A 22,473-nucleotide genomic window follows, 5' to 3' on the forward strand; every position below is an offset into this window, starting at 1 on the left:
CTGGGCAGGAAGTGGTGTTGGGGGGGGGGGCGAGAGAGGAGCCCGGCAAAGGCACAAGGAGGTGCTTGTAAACACGCACCCGGGGCGGGGAGCAGTCTGGCTTCACCCAGGGCCCCCGTGAGGTCTCTGTGGGAAATGAAACAGGGTGACAAAGGGGAGGGGGAGGGGCGGGGTGCAGAGGGCCCTGCAGATTGGCAGGACTTGATGTCACAGGAGAGCAGCTAACCTAGCATCACTCCCTGCAGTGTAGACGAGGGTAGAGATAGACCCCCTAAGCCACGCCTGAGTAGTCCCACCCCAAGCAGTGAGCCCCGTCTGTAGTACGGACGCCTTGCATGCATTTGGGCGTTGAGAACTTTTTCTTTGTTTTTTTTTGTTTTGTTTTGTTTTGTGTTTTGAGACAGAGTCTCACTCTGTTGCCCGGGCTAGAGTTCAGTGGCGTCATCATAGCTCACAGCAACCTCCAACTCCTGGCCTCAACCCATCCTCCTGCCTCAGCCTCCCTCCCAAGTAGCTGGGACTACAGGCACGAGCCACCATGCCCGGCTCATTTTTTTTTTCTTTCTATTTTTAGTTGTTTGGGCCAATTTCTTTCTATTTATAGTAGAGACCGGGGTCTCGCTCTTGCTCAGGCTGGTCTCCAACTCCTGAGCTCAAGCGATCCTCCCGCCTCGGCCTCCCAGAGTGTGAGAACTTTTTTTTTTTTTTTTTTTTTGGAGTGCATTCTGGAACTCACAGCTTCTCTTGGGCTTCTGATTGCAGAAACCAGAGGGAAGGCCTTCCTTCGGAGACCTGCTGCGCACGATAGACGAACTGGTGGAGTGCGAGGAAACTTTTGGAAGATAAACTGGTGCTGTGGTCATCAGCTCCCAGATTCCAAAGCACGAGGAAGGAATGGCGCTTGGTGGCTGACTGTTAATTTATTTAGCAGCACCTGGATGTGTAGATGGTTTTACTTATAAAGTGCAAACACCTGAAGAATTTGCTTCCCAGAGCAGCCTTCCCTCTGCGACGGAATCTTCTAGATCGTGGAAACGCTGCCTTGGAGACGGTGATTACAAGCACTCGTTTCCGGTCACTCCTCTGGCACTTGAGTGGCCGCCGTAGGGGCTGTCATTGGACCGTGTCAACTGGTGCCCGAAGGGGGAGTGTGTCAGAGCTGTGTCCCAGCCACCTGTCCTTTCTCTTTGACGTCCCCGGAAACCCAGGCCTGGGGCGTTGTCCAGAGTTGGGTTCTAGATGAATCAGGAACCCACCGTGGATAAGTCCCCGTCTTTTTCTTGTGAAAACACCTCTAGTTCCAAGACTGCACATAGTATCACATTTAAAATATTTGTACGCTGTGTACATATTGTAAATATATATAATATATAAACTTATATTTATAAGAAACATGACTTGTCTTTTAATTGAAATGTCTAGTCCTTGTAATATACGCGCTCACCTTCTTTTTTATTTTGAGACAGAGTCTCACTGTGTTGCCCCGGCTAGAGTGTCGTGGCGTCAGCCTAGCTCACAGCAACCTCCAACTCCTGGGCTCAAGCGATCCTCCTGCCTCAGCCTCCCGAGTAGCTGGGACCACAGGCATGCGCCACCATGCCTGGCTAATTTTTTCTCTATATATTTTTAGTTGGCCAATTAATTTCTTTCTATTTATAGTAGAGACGGGGTCTCGCTCTTCTTGCTCAGGCTGGTTTCGAACTCCTGACCTTTGAGCCATCCTCCTGCCCTGGCCTCCCAGAGTGTTAAGATGACAGGCGTGAGCCACCGCACCCGGCCTCACATAGACTTTTGATGGGAAAACCAGACAGGTAATAGCCGGCAGCATTGGGGAACATTTTCTTTCACAATCTTCAAATAACTTTCACTAAAACTTAAAAAGAAATTTGGATAGGAAAGCATAGCTAAGGCAAAAGGTGCAGTAAAATACAGGCGTATTCACCCAGAATGCTAAAGAGATCTTAATCGAGCCAGGAAATGGGAAGGGCAATGTGAATATGCTGCATTTTCATGATTGTTGTTCCTTTAATAGTTCATTTTTGGTTGGGTTTTCCTTACGGGATGAAGACAAACTCCCAAGTGTGTTGCATCTCGTTGACATTGTTGTTTTTGTTTTTCTTGCCCATGCTCCCATCACCTTTTAGATTGTCCTTCCCTGAACAAGGTCCTTGGCCGGGCGCGGTGGCTCACGCCTGTAATCCTAGCACTCTGGGAGGCCGAGGTGGGAGGATCGCTCAAGGTCAGGAGTTCGAAACCAGCCTGAGCAAGAGCGAGACCCCCGTCTCTACTATGAATAGAAAGAAATTAATTGGCCAACTAATATATATACAAAAAGAAAAAAAAGAAAAACTTAGCCGGGCATGGTGGAGCATGCCTGTAGTCCCAGCTACTTTGGGAGGCTGAGGCAGGAGGATCGGAGGTTGCTGTGAGCGAGGCTGACGCCATGGCACTCACTCTAGCCTGGGCAACAAAGCGAGACTCTGTCTCAAAAAAAAAAAAAAAAAAAAGAAAAAGAAAAAAACAAGGTCCTTGAAGTGTCACCACTGAGTGGTACAATGGAACATTCTAGACTTGATATCCCAAAGCCTCCAATCTCATTTCTGTTTCTGCCACTCGCCATGTGGCCCTGGGCAAGTCCCTCATTCTATCTGTGCCTTGGTTTCCTTTCCTGCCCAGGGGAGGGCAGTTTGACTTGATGGTTTTGAAGGCCCCCCCCCCTTTTTTTTTTTTATCAAAATGTTGTGATTTCTTGAAAACGTCGTTTGCAAGTCACCCACACGTTTGGGAACGGGGCGCTCGCAGCACATCACACACCCTGAGAGATTTGGGTGCAGATCGTCGCGATTTCTCACGCAGGCTGCTGGCTGTCGTGCACACACTCCTCTGAGGTTTTGAGAACAGGAAAATAGGTGGGGTTGACTTGGCCCGTGGTGACAGACCTCGTGGGGACGCCAGGATTGCAGCTGAAACATGTGTTTTTGCAAGCAGAGCACCGCAGAAGGGCGAGACTGCTTTGGGAGCCATGATTCTTTCCTCCTGTAAGTAACAGGGGCTTTGTCCTCCCTGCCAGGCCTCCCTCTGGGCATCTTCCTGATTCTTGGACAGCAGAGCAAGTTTTTTTTTTCTCTAAGGCATAGAGCTTGTGACAGCATTTTCTTTCTTTCTTTTTTTTTTTTTTTTTTGAGACAGAGTCTCCCTTTGTTGTCCAGGCTAGAGTGAGTGCCGTGGCGTCAGCCTCGCTCACAGCAACCTCCAACTCCTGGGCTCAAGCGATCCTCCTGCCTCAGCCTCCCGAGTAGCTGGGACTACAGGCATGCGCCACCATGCCCGGCTAATTTTTTCTATATATATATCAGTTGGCCAATTAATTTCTTTCTATTTATAGTAGAGACGGGGTCTCGCTCTTGCTCAGGCTGGTTTTGAACTCCTGACCTTGAGCAATCCGCCCGCCTCGGCCTCCCAAGAGCTAGGATTACAGGCGTGAGCCACAGCGCCCGGCCTAGCATTTTCTTTCTTATTTAAATAACCACCCTGGTGATGAGATTCTAGTAAATGTTGAGCATTCAGGGCACAAATGAAAGAAAAACAAAAAATCTGTGTGTGTGTGTGTGTGTGTGTGTAAAAATGGAATGAGTGTGAAGTGTTTTTATTTATTTATTTTTATTTTTATTTGATTTTTTTTCTTGAGACAGAGTCTCACTTTGTTGCCCGGGCTAGAGTGAGTGCCGTGGCGTCAGCCGAGCTCACAGCAACCTCAGACTCCTGGGCTCAAGCGATCCTCCTGCCTCAGCCTCCCGAGTAGCTGGGGCTACAGGCATGCGCCACCATGCCCGGCTCATTTTTTCTATATATATATTAGTTGGCCAATTAATTTCTTTCTATTTATAGTAGAGATGGGGGTCTCGCTCTTGCTCAGGCTGGTCTCAAACCCCTGACCTTGAGCGATCCTCCTGCCTCGGCCTCCCAAGTAGCTGGGACTACAGGCATGCGCCACCATGCCCGGCTAATTTTTTCTATATATATATATATTAGTTGGCCAATTAATTCTTTCTTTTTTTTTTTTTGAGACAGAGTTTTGCTTTGTTGCCCAGGCTAGAGTGAGTGCCGTGGCGTCAGCCTCGCTCACAGCAACCTCAGACTCCTGGGTTTAAGCGATCCTCCTGCCTCAGCCTCCCAAGTAGCTGGGACTACAGGCATGTACCACCATGCCCGGCTAATTTTTTCTATTTATATTAGTTGGCCAATTAATTTCTTTCTATTTATAGTAGAGATGGGGGTCTCACTCTTGCTCAGGCTGGTCTCAAACCCCTGACCTTGAGGGATCCTCCTGCCTCAGCCTCCCAGAGTGCTAGAATTACAGGCGTGAGCCACCGTGCCCGGTCTAGTGTTTGTTTTTAAAATAATATTTCATATAAAGAACTCAGGGCTAACCTGTAATCCTAGCACTCTGGGAGGCCAAGGCGGGAGGATCGCTCGAGGTCAGGAGTTTGAAACCAGCCTGAGCAAGAGCGAGACCCCGTCTCTACTATAAATAGAAAGAAATTAATTGGCCAACTAAATTGGCCTACTAAAAATAAATTGGCCTACTACTAATAAATTGGCCAACTAAAAATACATAGAAAAAATGAGCCGGGCATGGTGGCGCATGCCTGTAGTCCCCGCTACTTGGGAGGCTGAGGCAGGAGGATCGCTTGAGCCCAGGAGTTGGAGGTTGCTGTGAGCTAGGCTGACGCCATGGCACTCACTCTAGCCCAGGCAACAAAGCAAGACTTTGTCTCAAAGAAAAAAAAAAAAAAAGAAGAAGAACTCAGGGCTGAAGGCCAGGAGCCCAAGTTCAAGTTCTGGATTTGCTACAGCCAACAGCCTTGGTGGATCTCGATCGGCAAGTTCGTCCCATCAGGTCCCTGTCTGTAAAATGGGGAGTCCCTTTTTGCCTCACCTTTCAACAAGGTGCCATAATAAACCAGGAGATAGAAGATAGAGGTGCTTGGTGAACTTCACCGTGGAGTTGCTTTGGGAGTCTGTTCAGCCCCACGTGCAGTTTGGGGAATGTTTATTATTAACTGTAAGCCCCAGAGAGGGGCTTATTGTGCAGACAGTTCAAAAACGGGGGAGAAAAACACTGCTTTTCATTTTAATTCTGGGTGACAATGGAAGCAGGCTGCACCACAGCTCAGCCGGATCAGATTAAAGCAATCAAAAGGCCAGCGAACAGAGTCGAATATTTGCATTTCTGAATTTTAGGTGGCGTTAGGAAAAACTGATTGTCGTTTTTAAATGTCAACTTTTGAAGTCAAATCACTTCATGGCCACGCTTGCTGCTAGAATTTGTAAAATAAAATAAAATAAAATAAAATAAAATAAAGGAGGCTATTCCATTCGTGTTGACCTGAATATAACTTACGGTCTTAAATCCACGCAGATAAAAGCAAGCCCGCCTGTTATCTATAATATAGGCCAAGTGAAGCAAACCAGAAAAAGCTAAAAAGCAGCCACTTTTTTTGTCCCTGCCTGCCCCAGTGGCTGGGCAAGGCTGAGCCTGTATTAAATAGAATAAAAATATTGAAATATTAAAAGCTATGTGAGCATCTGTTCTTCATTTCCCCTGAGTTTAGAACTGCAGAAAAGGCTAGAAGTTATAACAGCAAGGATTTGCTTATATATATTATGAATAATCGTGAGGGCTGGGCCAAGGATTAAATTGCCCAAGGAATCGGATGGGGAGAGCCTGCCTTTCAGCAGGGGTATTTTAAGGATCATTCTCTCCGGCAGGGATTTGATGCAATCTCACCATCCCTTCCAGCTTTTTATTCATTTGATGTGATGGTTAGAATCACCCATTCTCTTTGGCCATAAACTCTGGCTAGACGTGGCTCATTTTCTTCTGGGTGAAATCAGGAGTGGTTGCTGTTGACAAGGAGAAAGCTAAGCAATGCCTCAAGTAATTTAATTACTGTTAATAAAAAACCCCACAAATAATAATAAAAAAGAATATCAATTATCTGCAAAAAAAAAAAATAAAAATAATCCATTTAAATGTATTTGCCAAACACATTTGTCGTGCGGAGGGCTGTCTTGGAATCCGTCTGCAAAGGCTGCACTAGAGACAGAGGATGTCGTTCTAGAAGGCAGGATATTGATGCCGAGTTCAGTCTGGAAAATGCAGTTGGCGTTTCTACCAGCTCACGGTGGCCCCGAAGACAGAGCCAGCCCAGCCGCGTTATTTAAAAGACCTGGTCGGCCAGGTGCGGTGGCTCACGCCTGTAATCCCAGCATTCTGGGAGGCCGAGGCGGGCGGATTGCTCGAGGTCAGGAGTTCGAAACCAGCCTGAGCAAGAGTGAGACCCTGTCTCTACTATAAATAGAAAGAAATTAATTGGCCAACTAATATATATAGAAAAAATGAGCCGGGCATGGTGGCGCATGCCTGTAGTCCCAGCTACTCGGGAGGCTGAGGCAGGAGGATCGCTTGAGCCCAGGAGTTTGAGGTTGCTGTGAGCTAGGCTGAGGCCATGGCACTCACTCTAGCCTGGGCAACAAAGCGAGACTCTGTCTCAAAAAAAATAAAAAAAATAAAAAAATAAGAGACATGGGCAAGGGACAGTGACTGAGAGTTTAAAAAGTTCATCTCTGATCTCCCTTGCACCCCATTTTTGCCTGATGTCTCTGCCTTCTTGTCTTCCCAACTCATAAAGTAGAAGGAAAAGTATTAATAATACAGGTGGTTCTATTTTTTTTTTTTTTTTGACAGCATCTTTTTTTTTTTTTTTTTTTTGACAGCATCTCACTCTGTCACCCGGGCTACAGTGCTGTGGCCTCAGCCTAGTTCACAGCAACCTCAAAGCGATCCTCCTGCCTCAGCCTCCCAGGTAGCTGGGACTACAGGCATGTGCTACCACGCCCGGCTAATTTTTTTCTATATATTTTTAGTTGGCCTATTAATTTCTTTCTATTTTTAGTAGAGACGGGGTCTCGCTCTTGCTCAGGCTGGTCTCGAACTCCTCGGCTCAAGCGATCCTCCTGCCTCAGTCTCCCTGAGTAGCTGGGACTACAGGCATGCACCACCATGCCCGGCTAATTTTTTATATATATATTTTAGTTGGCCTATTAATTTCTTTCTATTTTTAGTAGAGACTGGGGGGGGGTCTCGCTCTTGCTCAGGCTGGTCTCGAACTCCTGACCTCGAGTGATCCTCCCGCCTCGGCCTCCCAGAGTGCTAGGACGACAGGCGTGAGCCCCCGCGCCCGGCCGATACAGGTGTGCATGAGGCGTGGATGGGGTGCTGTTCAAAGCAGGTTTGTGGGCTCAGCTCCCTAACTCGGTCCGAGGGTGAGGTATGGACCCTTTGACCACGCTTGCCTTTCTTGGGCCTCTCCTTTCAAAGGATCTCGGACTCCTTTTTGTGTTTGGTGCTCACACTAGCTCTGGCCGGTCACTATAGTCTATCCTGGCAGCTATTCTAGAAGGTGGCCATCATAGGTGGCTTCTAACACGGCCCTGGAGGTGTCCACCTGCACACAGTCGCACCCCTGGGTGTCCTTCTTCCTGAGCACGCATCGGACCCAGCTCCTCGTTTCTCCGGGACAGAATCTGATAAAGACAATGACTGTCACCTCCGAGGCTGGGTTGCGGAGAGAGAGGCTGTGGCTCCCGTCCAGCCGCTGTCTGGCTTTCTGTCTCCAGCTGCCCTGTCCTGTGCACTGTCTCGCAGCCCAGCGAGGATCCCCAGCCCGGGGGACCAGGCCACCAAGGGTCCCCGGGAGCTCCGTGCGGGAGCTTGGGGCGGATGCTCCCACTCCATGCAAGGCTGGTTTGACCTCAACTTCAGGAGAGACCTGGGGCCCCAGGCACCCAGCTAAGGTGTCCCTCAACCAAGTCCTGGCCCACAGAAATTGGTTTTTTATTTTTTTTAATTTAATTTAATTTTATTTCTCTTTTATACACCCAAAAATCATGGCTTGTTGAATGTTATTTTTTATTTTATTTTATAAAAATTTATTTTTGACCTTTTTTTCTTCTTTTCCCTTTTCCAAAAAAAAGTTTTTATATTTATTTATTTATTTATTTATTTTGAGACAGAGTCTCACTCTGTTGCCCAGGCTAGAGTGAGTGCCATGGCGTCAGCCTCGCTCACAGCAACCTCCAACTCCTGGGCTCAAGCAATCCTCCTGCCTCAGCCTCCCGAGTAGCTGGGACTACAGGCATGCGCCACCATGCCCGCCTAATTTTTTCTCTATATATATTAGTTGGCTAATTAATTTCTTTCTATTTATAGTAGAGACGGGGGTCTCACTCTTGCTCAGGCTGGTTTCGAACTCCTGACCTTGAGCAATCCTCCCACCTCGGCCTCCCAGTGCTAGGATTACAGGCGAGAGCTGCCACGCCCGGCCAAAAAAAATGTTCTTGCAGGAAATTGTTTTAAGTCACTAGGTTTGGGAATAATTTGTTTCCAACAATAGAGAACTCACTCAGTGGCAAAAGCAGGGAGAGCCTCAGATTGCAAAACAAAACTTGGCCACTTTGACCACTATTTTGCCTGCGGCTGAAGTGATGTCCTTTCTCAGAAATAGACTTCCTGTTAAAGCGGACATTAGTGGCCGGGCATGGTGCCTCATGTCTGTCATCCTAGCACTCCGGGAGGCCGAGGTGGGAGGATTGCTCAAGGTCAGGAGTTTGAAACCAGCCTGAGCAAGACGGAGACCTCGTCTCTACTAAAAATAGAAAGAACTTTGGCAAACAACTAAAAATAGAACAAATGAGCCGGGCATGGTGGCTCATGCCGGTAGTCCCAGCTACTCGGGAGGCTGAGGCAGGAGGATGGCTTGAGCCCAGGAGTTTGAGGTTGCTGTGAGCTAGGCTGACGCCATGGCACTCACTCTAGCCTGGGCGACAAACTGAGATTTCATATATTTTCCTGCTATAAACATTTGAGTGCAAGTGTCATATATATATATTCTTTTTTTTTTTTTTTGACACAGAGTCTCACTTTGTCTCCCAGGGTAGAGTGAGTGCCGTGGCGTCAGCCTAGCTCACAGCAACCTCCAACTCCTGGGCTCAAGCGATCCTCCTGCCTCAGCCTCCCGAGTAGCTGGGACTACAGGCATGCACCACCATGCCCGGCTCATTTTTTCTACATATATTAGTTGGCCAATGAATTTCTTTCTATTTATAGTAGAGACGGGGTCTCGCTCTTGCTCAGGCTGGTCTCGAACTCCTGACCTCGAGCGATCCTCCCACCTTGGCCTCCCAGAGTGCTAGGATGACAGGCGCGAGCCACCACACCCGGCTGGCATGCTATGATTTTGTCTGGCACCCTGAAGGAGACAATGACTGGTGTCAGGAGTGGCTCTACAAAACAGATTCCAAGTTGGGTCTGGGATTTATTTAGATGTATAGTTAGGGATCCAGCAATACCCTATTTGCTGGGAGATTTATGACTCAACTCTCGGTTACTTAAATTGGCGCTGGTGGTGGCCTGGGATAAAAGACAAAGAGAGTATGAGACGCTGGATGTTTGGAGCTTCTGGAAAAGTCTCAGTGTGAGAATCAGAGCACAAACCCCCAGGAATTTGCAGTAATGCCTTGACCCTGTGCTGATATAACTATCTTTCCCTTAAGAAGGAGCTCCCGTCTTGCTGCTGTCAAGGCTGAACGTTTGGTCACAGGCCACCAAATATCTACGTGGTCCAAACTGCCTATCAGGAGCTGAGTGTTTGTTATCTGATTCCATGAACTATGAAGTTGGGCGTGTGTGGCCGTTGTCTACCCTAGTCTGGAAATAGTATATATGAAAGTGGGCCCCCCGCAGATCCAGAAGGATCCAGAAGGTTCCAGAAACTTTCGTAAGGTCCACATCGTACCTGATTTTTCTACTTCTTGTTCGATTCCCATCAGTGGCCTCATGGGTAGTTCTCTGTCAAATGGAGGGACAGCTCTGGCCTGATTTATAGACAGACAGACCTGCACCCTAAGTGTGCAGCAAGGGGAAACAGCCTCCTTCGCAGGTGGCCTGATAGCTTCTGCTGACATAAAGTCCTCCCGGAACTTCAGGGAGGACACCTGAAGGACACACTTCATCAGGGGAAGAAAGAGTCTGAGGCATTGACTTACAATCACTCATGGGCAAGGGTCAAAAAGTTGGCCCGATAATTGGGAACTTAGAAAGAACAAGGCTGGGAGATTGGGGACAGGGAGATCTTGGGGAGAGGAGTGGGGTTGAAACTCTTACAATGGGGACAGAAGGGAAACCATGAGTTTCCTAACAGGCCGCAGACGGTAATGGGTCGTGGCCTGGGATTTGGGGACCATAGTCATATAGGATGCAATTAAAGTCTTCTTTTTTTTTTTTTTTGAGACAGACTCTCGCTTTGTTGCCCGGGCTAGAGTGAGTGCCGTGGCGTCAGCCTCGCTCACAGCAACCTCAAACTCCTGGGCTCAAGCGATCCTCCTGCCTCAGCCTCCCGAGTAGCTGGGACTACAGGCATGCGCCACCATGCTAATTTTTTCTATATATTTTTAGTTGTCCAATTAATTTCTTTGTATTTTTAGTAGAGATGGGGTTTCGCTCTTGCTCAGGCTGGTTTCGAACTCCTGACCTTGAGCGATCCTCCCACCTCGGCCTCCCAGAGTGCTAGGATGACAGGCGTGAGCCACCTCGCCTGGCCACGATTGAGGTCTTAAATCAGTAGCCGATACGGTTTGGTTTTTACAAGGCTAGGGTACCCAAGTCTGGGAAACAAGCAGCAAAGATTGGAGTGCCGCTCTCACCATTACAACTAACAGTCCCCTGGAATATTGTTGTTTACTTTCCCTGTGACCTTGGGTTGGTGGGTTTGGGGATTCTATGCCAAAGAGAAGAACTCTCTCTTTGGTGAATTCTGGAAGTTGACACTGTCCTGTGGCCATTGTGGGATTCCTTGAACCACTGAACCGAAAGGCACTGAAGGGGGTCCGAGTAGCAGGGGATTTTCCTGGTCACCAGGAGGGAGTTGGGTTGGTGCATCACGATGAGGACACACAGGGTTTTGTTTGGAATTTAGGGAGTGTATTATACCAGCTTCATTTCTTACTGCCGTGCTTCCCCGAAAATAAGACCTCCCCATACAATAAGCCCCAGCAGGATGTCTAAGCATGTGCCCAATAGAAGACCTACCCCGAAAATCAGCCCTAGTGATGGGTGTGGCTATGAAAATCAGCCCTAGTGATGGGCGTGGCTATGGAAATCAGCGCTAGTGATGGGCGTGGCTATGAAAATCAGCCCTAGTGATGGGCATGGCTATGAAAATCAGCGCTAGTGATGGGCGTGGCTATGAAAATCAGCCCTAGTGATGGGCATGGCTATGAAAATCAGCGCTAGTGATGGGCGTGGCTATGAAAATCAGCCCTAGTGATGGGCGTGGCTATGGAAATCAGCGCTAGTGATGGGCGTGGCTATGAAAATCAGCCCTAGTGATGGGCATGGCTATGAAAATCAGCGCTAGTGATGGGCGTGGCTATGAAAATCAGCGCTAGTGATGGGCATGGCTATGAAAATCAGCCCTAGTGATGGGTGTGGCTATGAAAATCAGCCCTAGTGATGGGCGTGGCTATGAAAATCAGCCCTAGTGATGGGCGTGGCTGCGCAGCGCATCTGCACAACCCATGCGTGTCGTCGCGGAGCGGGAAAGAACACGAGCAGCCCTTCTCATCTGCCCCGTGAGAGCTCTAGTGCTCCACAGGAGAGATCGGGGCCAGTGGTTCTAAAGGAAACAGAGTCGCAAGACATTCAGGATGGGATTCGGGGTTTGGAGAGTGAGGATGATGTTCCAGAAGAAGACGACTTCACTCTATTTGAATCAATGGAGATGGTTGTCCCGTCCTTAAAAGATATAATATATTGGCCAGGCGCTGTGGCTGACGCCTGTAATCCCAGTACTTTGGGAGGCTGAGGGGGGAGGATTGCTTGAGCTCGAAGTTTGAGACCAGCCTGAGCAAGAGTGAGATCCTGTCTCTACTAAAAATAGAAAGACATTAATTGGCCAACTAAAAATATTTAGAAAAAATTAGCTGCGCATGGTGGCACATGCCTGTAGTCCCAGCTACTCGGGAGGCTGAGGCAGGAGGATCGCTTGAGCCCAGGAGTCTGAGGTCGCTGTGAGCGAGGCTGACGCCACGGCACTCACTCTAGCCTGGGCAACAGAGTGAGACTCTGTCTCAAAAAATAAAATAAAATAAATAAAATGGCAAACCATCTAACTTAAATCAAATAAATATTAAGTTTGACAAAGAAAGTGTAAGCATGGCCCATATTTATTAGAAAGTTCTTCTTTAAAGGATCAGTTTCTATCTGGTCTCCATGGGATCAAAGGAAAAAAAAAAAGTAAAAAAAAAGATCAATCTCTTTCTAGTTAGATTATCAATTGAAAAACCAACAATAAAAAACATAATAATAATAAAAAAAGAAAAACAAAAAGGATCAGTTTCTAGTTGTACTCAACCCATAGTAAAGTTAAGAAGCCTGTTTTTGTTTGTTTGTTTAAAATCTTTTGATGCACCTAATTCGAAATCCTTGCTAACAGATTTCCTAGGAGAACACTGGTTTTTTTGGAATTCTAGTCTTTTGCACGTTGGTTAGCTAACACCAGCCCTGACAGAGGAGGAGTGGAATATACTGGTCATTCGTCATTGGCAGACTGAGGAAATGAGTAAACAAGACCAGGGCAGAAGAGCCTGAGAAGGGAAACCACACTGACCCGGGTGCCAGTAACTTAACTTTTTGCCTTAGTGACAGTTTTTCGTCTTCCACTAGTGAAGGAGGGGGCACGGTCAAAGCTTTGATGTCCTTTGCTTTTTTTTTTCTTTAAAATTATTCTTTAATTTTTTTATACCATATATATATATTTTTTTGCCATAAAAGTGAGAAATGAATGTCCTTTGTAATAATTCCTATCACCCCTGCCCTTAGGGACTTCCTCTTTTGGAATAGCACGCCCAGCCTCACCTACCTGGCCGGGGAGCCGGGACTCATGGCTTCTTTCTAACAGCCGAGCATGATCTGCTTTTCAGATAACACCATCCAGTCGGTGTTCTGCTGCTGCTGTTGCTGCTCCCTGCAGAAGCGGTAAGTCTGCTTCCGGGGGAAACTTCTTAGAAATTAACTAAGCCGCAGTCTTTTTATTACCTGTCCAGTCTCCGCGTCGCTCTGTATCCGCTGTTCTCTCTGCCTGGGAGCCCTGGTCCCATGTCCCTGCTGTGGAATGGCCATGCGTTTAAAGACGTAGGTTAAATATCAGCTCATCCTTTTTTATTTTATTTTATTTTATTTTATTTTATTCCTTCATATTATGGGAATACAAATATCGTTAGGGTTACATATCTTGCCCCTGCCCCACCTCCTTTCTTGATCCTATTTCTTTGAGACAGAGTGTCACTCTGTTGCCCAGGCTAGAGTGAGTGCCCTGGCGTCAGCCTCGCTCACAGCAACCTCAAAATCCTGGGTTCAAGCGATCCTCCTGCCTCAGCCTCCCGAGTGGCTGGACTCCAGGCGTGCGACACCATGCCCGGCTAACTTTTTCTATTTTTAATTGTTTGGCTGATTTCTTTCTATTTATAGTAGAGACAGGGGTCTTGCTCTTGCTCAGGCTGGTCTCGAACTCCTGAACTCAAGCAATCCTCCTGCCTTGGCCTCCCAGAGTGCTGGTATTACAGGCGTGAGCCACCAAGTCCCAGCCGCTTTCTTGATCCTTTTAAATTCAATTGCTCCTTACATTGTGTTCTTTTTTTTTTTTTGAGACAGAATCTCACTTTGTTGCCCAGGCTAGAGTGACACAGCAACCTCAACCTCAAACTCCCGGGCTTAAGCCATCCTCCTGCCTCAGCCTCCCGAGTAGCTGGGACTACAGGCATGTGCCTCCATGCCCGGCTAATTTTTTCTCTATATATTTTTAGTTGGCCAATTAATTTCTTTCTATTCATAGTAGAGACGGGGTCTCACTCTTGCTCAGGCTGGTCTCGAACTCCTGTCGTTAGCGATCCTCCCGCCTCGGCCTCCCAGAGTGCTAGGATGACAGGCGTGAGCCAGCACGCCTGGCCCTTCCATTGTGTTCTGACATTTGGTTCTTGGTTCTTAACTAGCTTGGTTCTCTACTTTATATTCATGCCACATTTGCTGCTTATAGGTCTGTGTTCCACTCTGTATTTTTTTGCTTTTGCAGGACAAGAATCCTGTCTTCGTTTTATCTGAGTATCTCCCCAAAACTATCAGTGTATTTTATATACTTTGGTGCTCAGAAAATGACAGCATAAGAATTAAACCCAGAGCACCATGTTAATAGTAACTGCTAATGTTTAATAGTCGTGTCCTAAATAGACACTATCCATTTATTAGCTCACATAACTCCAAAACCACCTATTTATTTATTTATTTTTACAATCCCCATTTTACAGATGAGGAAATTGAAGTTTATTTATTTCTTTATTTTTGAGGCAGAGTCTCACTCTGTTGCCCAGGCTAGAGTGTGGTGTTGTCAGCCTCGCTCACAGCAACCTCGAACTCCTGGGCTCAAGCAATCCTCCTGCCTCAGCCTCCCGAGTAGCTGGGACTACAGGCATGCGCCACCATGCCCGGCTCATTTTTTTCTATATATTTTTGGTTGGTTGATTAATTTCTTTCAATTTTTAGTAGAGATGGGGTCTCGCTCTTGCTCAGGCTGGTCTCGAACTCCTGACCTTGAGCAATCCTCCTGCCTCGGCCTCCCAGAGTGCTAGGATGACAGGCGTGAGCCAGCACACCTGGCCTCGAACTTTGAGCGATCCTCCCGCCTCAGCCTCCCAGAGTGCTAGGTTTGCAGGTGTTTTTATAACAACTTTATATGCTGTGAGCATTGCTGGTTCCTGGGTAAGAAAACTTAAGTTCTGAGAGCTAATAAGTTCTGAGAGCTAATAGGGAGACGGGGTTAGGAAGCCTTCTGAATAAAAAGGCAGTTGGGAAGACACCCAGATTTTTCCATAGGTTCTGAGAATCCTGGAGGGTTTATACCTGGTGCACAAATGCTCATTGTAACACGCTTGCTTTTCAATGCAAGGCAAGTGAGAACACAGATCAGCCTGAGCCGAGATGAAGGACTTGCAGAAAAACACCCTCAGCGACACCTGCCACGGCTCAGCGAATTGTCTAGTAGGAAGCAAGTGAGTATCATGTCCACACGGGGGGAGGGACAGAGGGAGGTCGTCTTTGTAGGGTCTACACTCCACAAGGTACTGTTGGTTGCCATGCCTCGAACTTCCTATCATGCACGCTTATGCACAAAATAACTGTTTAATAAACAGTGAACGAATGTTCTAGAAAGAAGTAAAAGAAAAAAAAAAAAGGACCAGTTAAAATAGCCTCTGTTCCTCTCAAGGCAGAACTTGAAAATAAACAATGAACAGGGAAAGGCAATATAGGTAACCTTAACATTTGTACCCCCATAATACGCTGGAAAAAATAAATAAAATAGGTAAAATACAAAATAAATAAATAAAAAGCAATGAACAGGGGAAAAAAATGTATTCAGGCTACCGCCACTTTGAAGTCAGGATTAATTTTCAGTTCAGTGTTGGGAGAAACAGGATTCTCCACAGGGAAGCGTGGAAAACCCAAATGCACGCATTTGTACATGAAAGAAAAAGGCCATTTTTCCTCTTCTAAGAGAGAAAAATCTTTACAACTATTGAAGAGTAAATCATCTTTTAAAAATTGTGGCATGAATAAATCCAGGCTGGGCATTTCACAGGGAAGTGATTTGGGAGCCCGAGGTCAGGAGTTCGAGACCAGCCTGAGCAACATAGTGAGACCCCCCCACCCCCCAATCTCTGGGGAAAAATAAAATAAATAAATAAATAATAAAAAAATTAGACGGGTGAGGCCGGGCACGGTGGCTCACACCTGTCATCCTGGCACTCTGGGAGGCTGAGGCGGGAGGATCGCTCAAAGGTCAGGAGTTCGAGACCAGCATGAGCAAGAGCGAGACCCCGTCTCTACTAAAAATAGAAAGAAATTAATTGGCCAACTAATATATATATATAGAAAAATGAGCCGGGCATGGTGGCGCATGCCTGTAGTCCCAGCTACTCGGGAGGCTGAGGCAGGAGGATCGCTTGAGCCCAGGAGTTTGAGGTTGCTGTGAGCGAGGCTGACGCCACGGCACTTACTCTAGCCTGGGCAACAGAGTGAGACTCTGTCTCAAGAAAAAACAAAAAACAAAAAACCAATTAGCTGGGTGAGGTGAGACATTCCTGTAGCCCCAGCTACTCTAGAGGCTCAGGTGGGAGGATTCCTTGAGTCCAGGAGTTCGAGGCTGCAGTGAGGTAGAATTGTGCCGTTGAACTGCAGCCTGGTGACAGAGTGAGACCCTATCTCAAAAAAAATAAATAAATAAAGGGGGGGGAAGGGCATTTATTGAAACCTTAAGATTTGTGCCCCCATAATATGCCGAAATAAAAAAAAAAGAAGAAAAAATAAAAAAAGAAAAATAAAAAAAAGAAAACATAAAAGAAAAAATCGAATGCAATGCTGACAAGAGAACTTGTGATCTCAGAAATTTGGGACAGGATGAGTGCGTGGGTCAGGCATTTCCTACGTTGACCCCACCCTGGCTTCTGCCTGGCTGCAGCCGGAGAGAGCCTGAGTCTGCAAGCAGACATGCCGTACCCCTGGTTTTTTCTTTTAACCCTTTGCACTCGCTTGCTTTTTGTCTCCCTTCCTTTATTCTACTCGGGATCTCATTGTTTAAACACCCCAGATTTTACAAAGCGCGGGCAGTAGAATAAAAAACTGGAATTTCTTCTTTTCATACAAACTTATTTATTTAGATTTTTTTTATATATATTTCAAATGATTGATACAGAGAGTAATGTTAATCTCTATCATTTTTGCTAACCGCGTGGAGTCACACTCGACACCCAGGTGCAAAGGGACAAAGCACTAAAATGATAACAAAGCAACTGGTTTGTTGGTTTTATTGCAGCCCGGCAGGGGCTGTGCACAGCCGTCCAAACGCAAGCCCCTGCCTCCCCTCCCGGCCTCCGAGGTTGCTGGAGAGAAGATCCGGGTGAAGGCGCTTTACGATTTCCTGCCCAGGGAACCCTGTAATCTGGCCTTGAAGAGATCAGAAGAATACTTGATTCTGGAAAAGTGCAACCCTCACTGGTGGAAAGCCAGAGACCGTTTGGGGTGAGACACGTGGACTACTCCAATTCTTCCAAATTCTTCTAGCAAATTCTAGCAAATCCTTCCAAATTCTTCTAGCAAATTCTAGCAAATTCTTCCAAATTCTTCTAGCAAATCCTTCCAAATTCTTCTAGCAAATTCTTCCAAATTCTTCTAGCAAATTCTAGCAAATTCTTCCAAATTCTTCTAGCAAATTCTAGCAAATTCTTCCAAATTCTTCTAGCAAATTCTAGCAAATTCTTCCAAATTCTTCTAGCAAATTCTAGCAAATTCTTCCAAATTCTTCTAGCAAATTCTTCCTCTTTTAGCTTCTTAAAGACCGACCTCAAAACATAAAGAAGACTGTCGAGCGGCTCATTTTCTCCAGGTTTATAACTCTGCCCTTTGCACGAAGCCAAGCCTGTCCCACACCCTGGCGTGCATTTGAGAGAGAGCGTTAGGTCACAGACACTCAAGGCACTGTCAGAACCAGACACACCTGGCTTCGCCTCCACTCCTGCCACCTGCTGTGTGTCTTTGGGCGAGTCACTTACCCTCTCTGAGTTTTCACTTAATTTGTAAAATAGGACTAATCATTAGCATTTCTTCTTTAAAAAAAAAAAGAATTTTTCTTAAAACCTCCAATATAGGTTCTTATTCTGAGTTGTACTGTATTTGGGAATTTGTGGGTTTTTTTTTTTCCCTGTGAAGTTCTAAAATAAGAACAGAAATAGTATCTTGTTTATTTTTATGTGTCGGCAATGACTAGGTTTAGAAGCAAACATTTGCAGTAGCTGCTGAGTTAAATTGGAAAGAAAGAAAAAAAAAAAACCCGGGATGCAGCCAGGTTTCATTGAGTCATTTGCAATAAGTGATTCATGTTTGAGTGCAGTACTGGGTTGAGAAGGATTCTGAGGACTGTCTGGACTCCCTGGGAGAGAATGCTGGCATTGATTTCTGATCATTGCCGAGATTTGGAGATTATAAGTATCTAAGTATTTTTTTGTTTGTTTGTTTTTTGAGACAGAGTCTCACTCTGTCACCCAGGCTAGAGTGCCGTGGTGTCAGCCTCGCTCACAGCAACCTCCAACTCCAGGGCTCAAGCGATCCTCCTGCCTCAGCCTCCTCCCGAGTAGCTGGGACTACAGGCATGCGCCACCATGCCCAGCTCATTTTATATATCTATATTTTTAGTTGGCCAATTAATTTCTTTCTATTTTTAGTAGAGACAGGGGTCTCGCTCTTGCTTAGGCTGGTTTCGAACTCCTGACCTTGAGCGATCCTCCCGCCTCGGCCTCCCTGAGTGCTAGGGTTACAGACATGAGCCACCTCACTCGGCCCTTGGTATCTATCTTATAGAAATATTTTTAGTTGTGCACATGAAGGCATCTTGAAGGATTTCTTTACAGTACTGTTAGCCATAGTGGAGTTGCTAAACTAGAATATCTATACTATGGAATACTCTGCAGCAATTGAAAAAAAAAAAAGAAACCCTCATATCTTGGTGATTGCCCTGTTTTTAACCTAGTCAGTATGGCATCGAACGATCATTTAAGTGCTCCTTTTCCTCTCTGAAAAGATTTTGGGGCCCTCAAACCTCTTAATCCACTCACATCAAAAGTCAGGACTTTAGTATTTCTTGTACAGAGATTTTTGTTGAGTTGGAAATGAAAAAAAACAAAACAAAACTTTTTCCTTCTTTTAACAATTTAATCAGTAAAATCAATTTGCTTTTCCCCTACATCCTTGAGGTTTTAAAAGGATTGTTGCTGCTCTAGAAATGTTGGGAAGTAAAAAAAAAATAAAAGAAAATTTAATTAAAGGAATTAAAAAAAAAATAAAAGGATTGTTGCCACGATAATGCCAATTTGATTTTTGCTTTTTCTTTTGTTCTAGGAATGAAGGCTTAATCCCAAGCAACTACGTGACTGAAAACAAAATAACCAATTTAGAGATATATGAGTAAGTCTCCTCCGAAGTATGGTCTATGGTTAACCTACCGGTATGAAAATCTGGGACATGTTGGCAGCTTATAGGTGCAGGCACTGTTTTTGGTCTGTAAAAAGAAGAGAAAGTAACACATTTGACATTTTTAGCAGTGAAGAGCCCTTTGTTCCTTATCATGGTTGATTCAGAAACTTCTTTTTCTTAAACTTCTTTTTGTTTTGTTTTATATGGCCACCTTTTTTCTTTTCACAGCTACAGAGTGAAACCAAACACTCATCTGGGGCTTGTTTGCCTTTCTATCCCAGCTAGAAAATTGACTTTTAAAAATGACATTAAATTTTCAATGAGTGGCAAATTGGACTTACTATATATAGACAAGTGATTACATTTTTGGCTCATGATTCTATATATTTTTATAAATAGCTGAAGATAAGAACTTGGTAAGAGCTAGGCTAACACTGTCATTTGGAAGAGCCTTTGGTACGCTCACTAGAGTTCTGCTTGAAATTTATTTTCGTTGCAATCAGAGATTTGGAAGAGTGGAGGAGATCTTAGCAATCACTTTTTAAGCCTCTCATTCTTCAGACGAGAAACTGAGGCTGCTAGATTACTGGTAGAGAATGGCAGAGCTGGAACTAGTCCTGTGCTTTTTCTAAATTTAGGTTTTCAGTTTGAACATGTTCCCCCACCTCCACCCCCATCCCGACCCCATGGTACTTATCTTGCAATTAGCATGTGCTTCCAGCAGGTGGCAGTAGTGATGTGAGTTGAGGCATGAAGACAAGTAGTTTTCTGAGAACCAGGCAGCAAATAGAACTGAATGAAAGAATTTCCTTGGTTGGCCTTGCTACTAATTTAAATTAGCCCACCTGAGTGCAACCTCTGTGGAAAGCAATATGGAGATGCCTTAAAGCGATACAAGTGGATCTACCATTTGATCCAGCCATCCCACTACACTATTTAAAAAAATATAATTTATATTAACATTTCCCTTGTTGAGTATCATTATGCAGTCTCAGCTTTTCACAGATTCAATTTATTTTAGTGACCTCTAATCACTATTCTCCTTTTAACGTCCAAATTTCACAAGTGAGCCAGTGGAGGCCCCGTTAAGCTAGTTCCCCATGTCTAATGCTGCCTCGTTTATTTTGCAAGAATTTTCTCTTTCTACAATAAGAGGTCATAGACTCACCTGGAAATTGTTTCCTCCAATTTTAATATTCATTAAAAAGTCTTGAATGATGTTCACAGTTTAACATTATAGCTACTCTTGTTCCCACTAGTGATAGTCAAATTACTCTGTCTAGAATCATCTGGAATCATCTTGAATTCTCTGTGGTTCATCTTTTTAAAAGTTTACTTTTAGTCCAGGTGTGGTGGCTCATGCCTGTAATCCCAGCACTCTGGGAGGCTGAGGAGGGAGGATCGCTTGAGCTCGGGAGTTCGAGACCAGCCTGAGCAAAGTGAGACCCTCCCCCCCCCCCCCCCCCCGGGCTTCTACTAAAAATAGAAAAATTTAGGCCAGGTGCGGTGGCTCACGCCTGTAATCCTAGCACTCTGGGAGGCCAAGGCGGGCGGATTGCTTGAGGTCAGGAGTTCGAAACCAGCCTGAGTAAGATCGAGACCCTGTCTCTACTATAAATAGAAAGAAATTAATTGGCCAACTAATATATATATAGAAAAAATGAGCCGGGCATGGTGGCGCATGCCTGTAGTCCCAGCTACTTGGGAGGCTGAGGCAGGAGGATCGCTTGAGGCCAGGAGTTGGAGGTTGCTGTGAGCGAGGCTGATGCCACAGCACTCACTCTAGCCTGGACAACAAAGCGAGACTCTGTCTCAAAAAAAAAAAAAAAAAAAAAAAAAGTTTACTTTCAATTTGATGCCATTAATATTTTAAATATCTGACCTTTTTAATTTAGTGGCTTCTTTCCCCTCTCGGCTGTTAGGGGAAGTCCAGGTGATGAGATGAGCTCAACACTCAAAGTCAGGTACAGGATTTTCGGGTTGCCACCATTTGGCCCACCTGCGGTGACTCAGTGCCTGATTAGATATGCATTCTTCCTTCCACTGTCTACAAAAACAGTGTTTCTGGTAACAGGAGATGAACTTTAAAATCTTTTGAAAGATCTTGTTTTGGAGTGAAAACTTTTTTCAATTTTCCTTTGTCTCTCTTTCGTTCTACCATTTTCCCTCTCTCTCTCCTGTACATTTGCCTACTTACTAGGTATTATCGAATACAACTGTGTTTAACTGGTGATATTATTTAATTGTGTTTACTGTGCGTAGTTCTGATATTCTGAAGTCATTCAAAGACATGTCTCCTGCAGAGGAAACAGCATGATTGGACGCAGAAAAGGGGCTGGCGAATTTGAGGATGGAAAATATCTCAATGGGAACGAAGCTTAGCGAGTGAGGGGTGGGTGAGGAGGTAGACGGGGTAAGAGAGGGTGTTTGGGGGCAGAATCTGCACTGTTTGTTCCATGTACTCAACTACAAGGTGCTGTACTTAGGAGGGTCAGGTAAGTTAGAATGAGCTCATTGGAACTTTTGGAAAGAATAACATAGGCCTGGCACGGGGGCTCACGCCTGTCATCCTAGCACTCTGGGAGGCCGAGGCAGGAGGATCGCTTGAGGTCAGGAGTTCGACACCAGCCTGAGCAAGAGCGAGACCCTGTCTCTACTAAAAATAGAAAGAAATTAATTGGCCAACTAATATATATAGAAAAAATTATCTGGGCATGGTGGCGCATGCCTGTAGTCCCAGCTACTCGGGAGGCTGAGGCAGGAGGATCGCTTGAGGCCAGGAGTTGGAGGTTGCTGTGAGCTAGGCTGATGCCACGGCACTCAGTCTAGCCTGAGCAACAGAGTGAGACTCTGTCTCAAAAAAAAAAACAAAAAAAAACAAGAAAGGGTAACATAGCACACATAAAAACATGCCAATCCAAAGTTCCTAAGAGGAACTTTTTATTTTTACTCTGTCTGCCAAAGCTCATGCACTATTTGTTGAAGATGACTTCTTAACCACGTATCTTTCATAAAAATTTATAAGAAGCTAAGGCCAGCCACGGTGGCTCACCCCTGTAATCCTAGCACTCTGGGAGGCTGAGGCGGGAGGATCGCTCAAGGTCAGGAGTTCAAAACCAGCCTGAGCAAGAGTAAGACACTCCCCCCCTCCCAATCTCTACTAAAGACAGAAAGAAATTAATTGGCCAACTAAAAATATATAGAAAAATTTAGCCGGGCATGGTGGCGCATGCCTGTAGTCCCAGCTACTCGGGAGGCTGAGGCAGGAGGATCGCTTGAGCCCAGGAGTCTGAGGTCGCTGTGAGCTGGGCTGATGCCACGGCACTCTAGCCCGG

The 22,473-nt window shown here is 45.7% G+C and overlaps 2 protein-coding genes across 3 annotated transcripts in view; both read left to right on the plus strand.

The window, feature by feature from the left end:
• Nucleotides 1-1,376, plus strand: part of TEC (tec protein tyrosine kinase) — an 82,106-nt gene extending 80,730 nt beyond the window's left edge. The window contains exon 18 of the mRNA XM_075997800.1: nucleotides 763-1,376. Within this exon, the coding sequence (XP_075853915.1) occupies nucleotides 763-846 (84 nt within the window). The 3' untranslated portion in view covers nucleotides 847-1,376. The remainder of the gene's footprint in view (nucleotides 1-762) is intronic.
• A 1,420-nt stretch (nucleotides 1,377-2,796) lies between these two features.
• The window catches only part of TXK (TXK tyrosine kinase), a 46,028-nt gene continuing 26,351 nt past the window's right edge, over nucleotides 2,797-22,473 (plus strand). Inside the window, exons 1-5 of one of the 2 annotated variants that reach the window (XM_075997754.1) lie at nucleotides 2,797-3,038; nucleotides 13,045-13,099; nucleotides 15,063-15,165; nucleotides 16,986-17,191; nucleotides 19,064-19,129. In XM_075997754.1, coding sequence (XP_075853869.1) covers nucleotides 3,023-3,038; nucleotides 13,045-13,099; nucleotides 15,063-15,165; nucleotides 16,986-17,191; nucleotides 19,064-19,129 — 446 coding nt within the window. In that variant the 5' untranslated portion in view covers nucleotides 2,797-3,022. Of the gene's footprint in view, nucleotides 3,039-13,028; nucleotides 13,100-15,062; nucleotides 15,166-16,985; nucleotides 17,192-19,063; nucleotides 19,130-22,473 lie in introns of those variants that run through there. The other variant, XM_075997756.1, reaches the window with a different exon arrangement.

The sequence above is a fragment of the Microcebus murinus genome, chromosome 26, assembly GCF_040939455.1.
Source record: "Microcebus murinus isolate Inina chromosome 26, M.murinus_Inina_mat1.0, whole genome shotgun sequence".
Lineage (NCBI taxonomy): Eukaryota > Metazoa > Chordata > Mammalia > Primates > Cheirogaleidae > Microcebus > Microcebus murinus.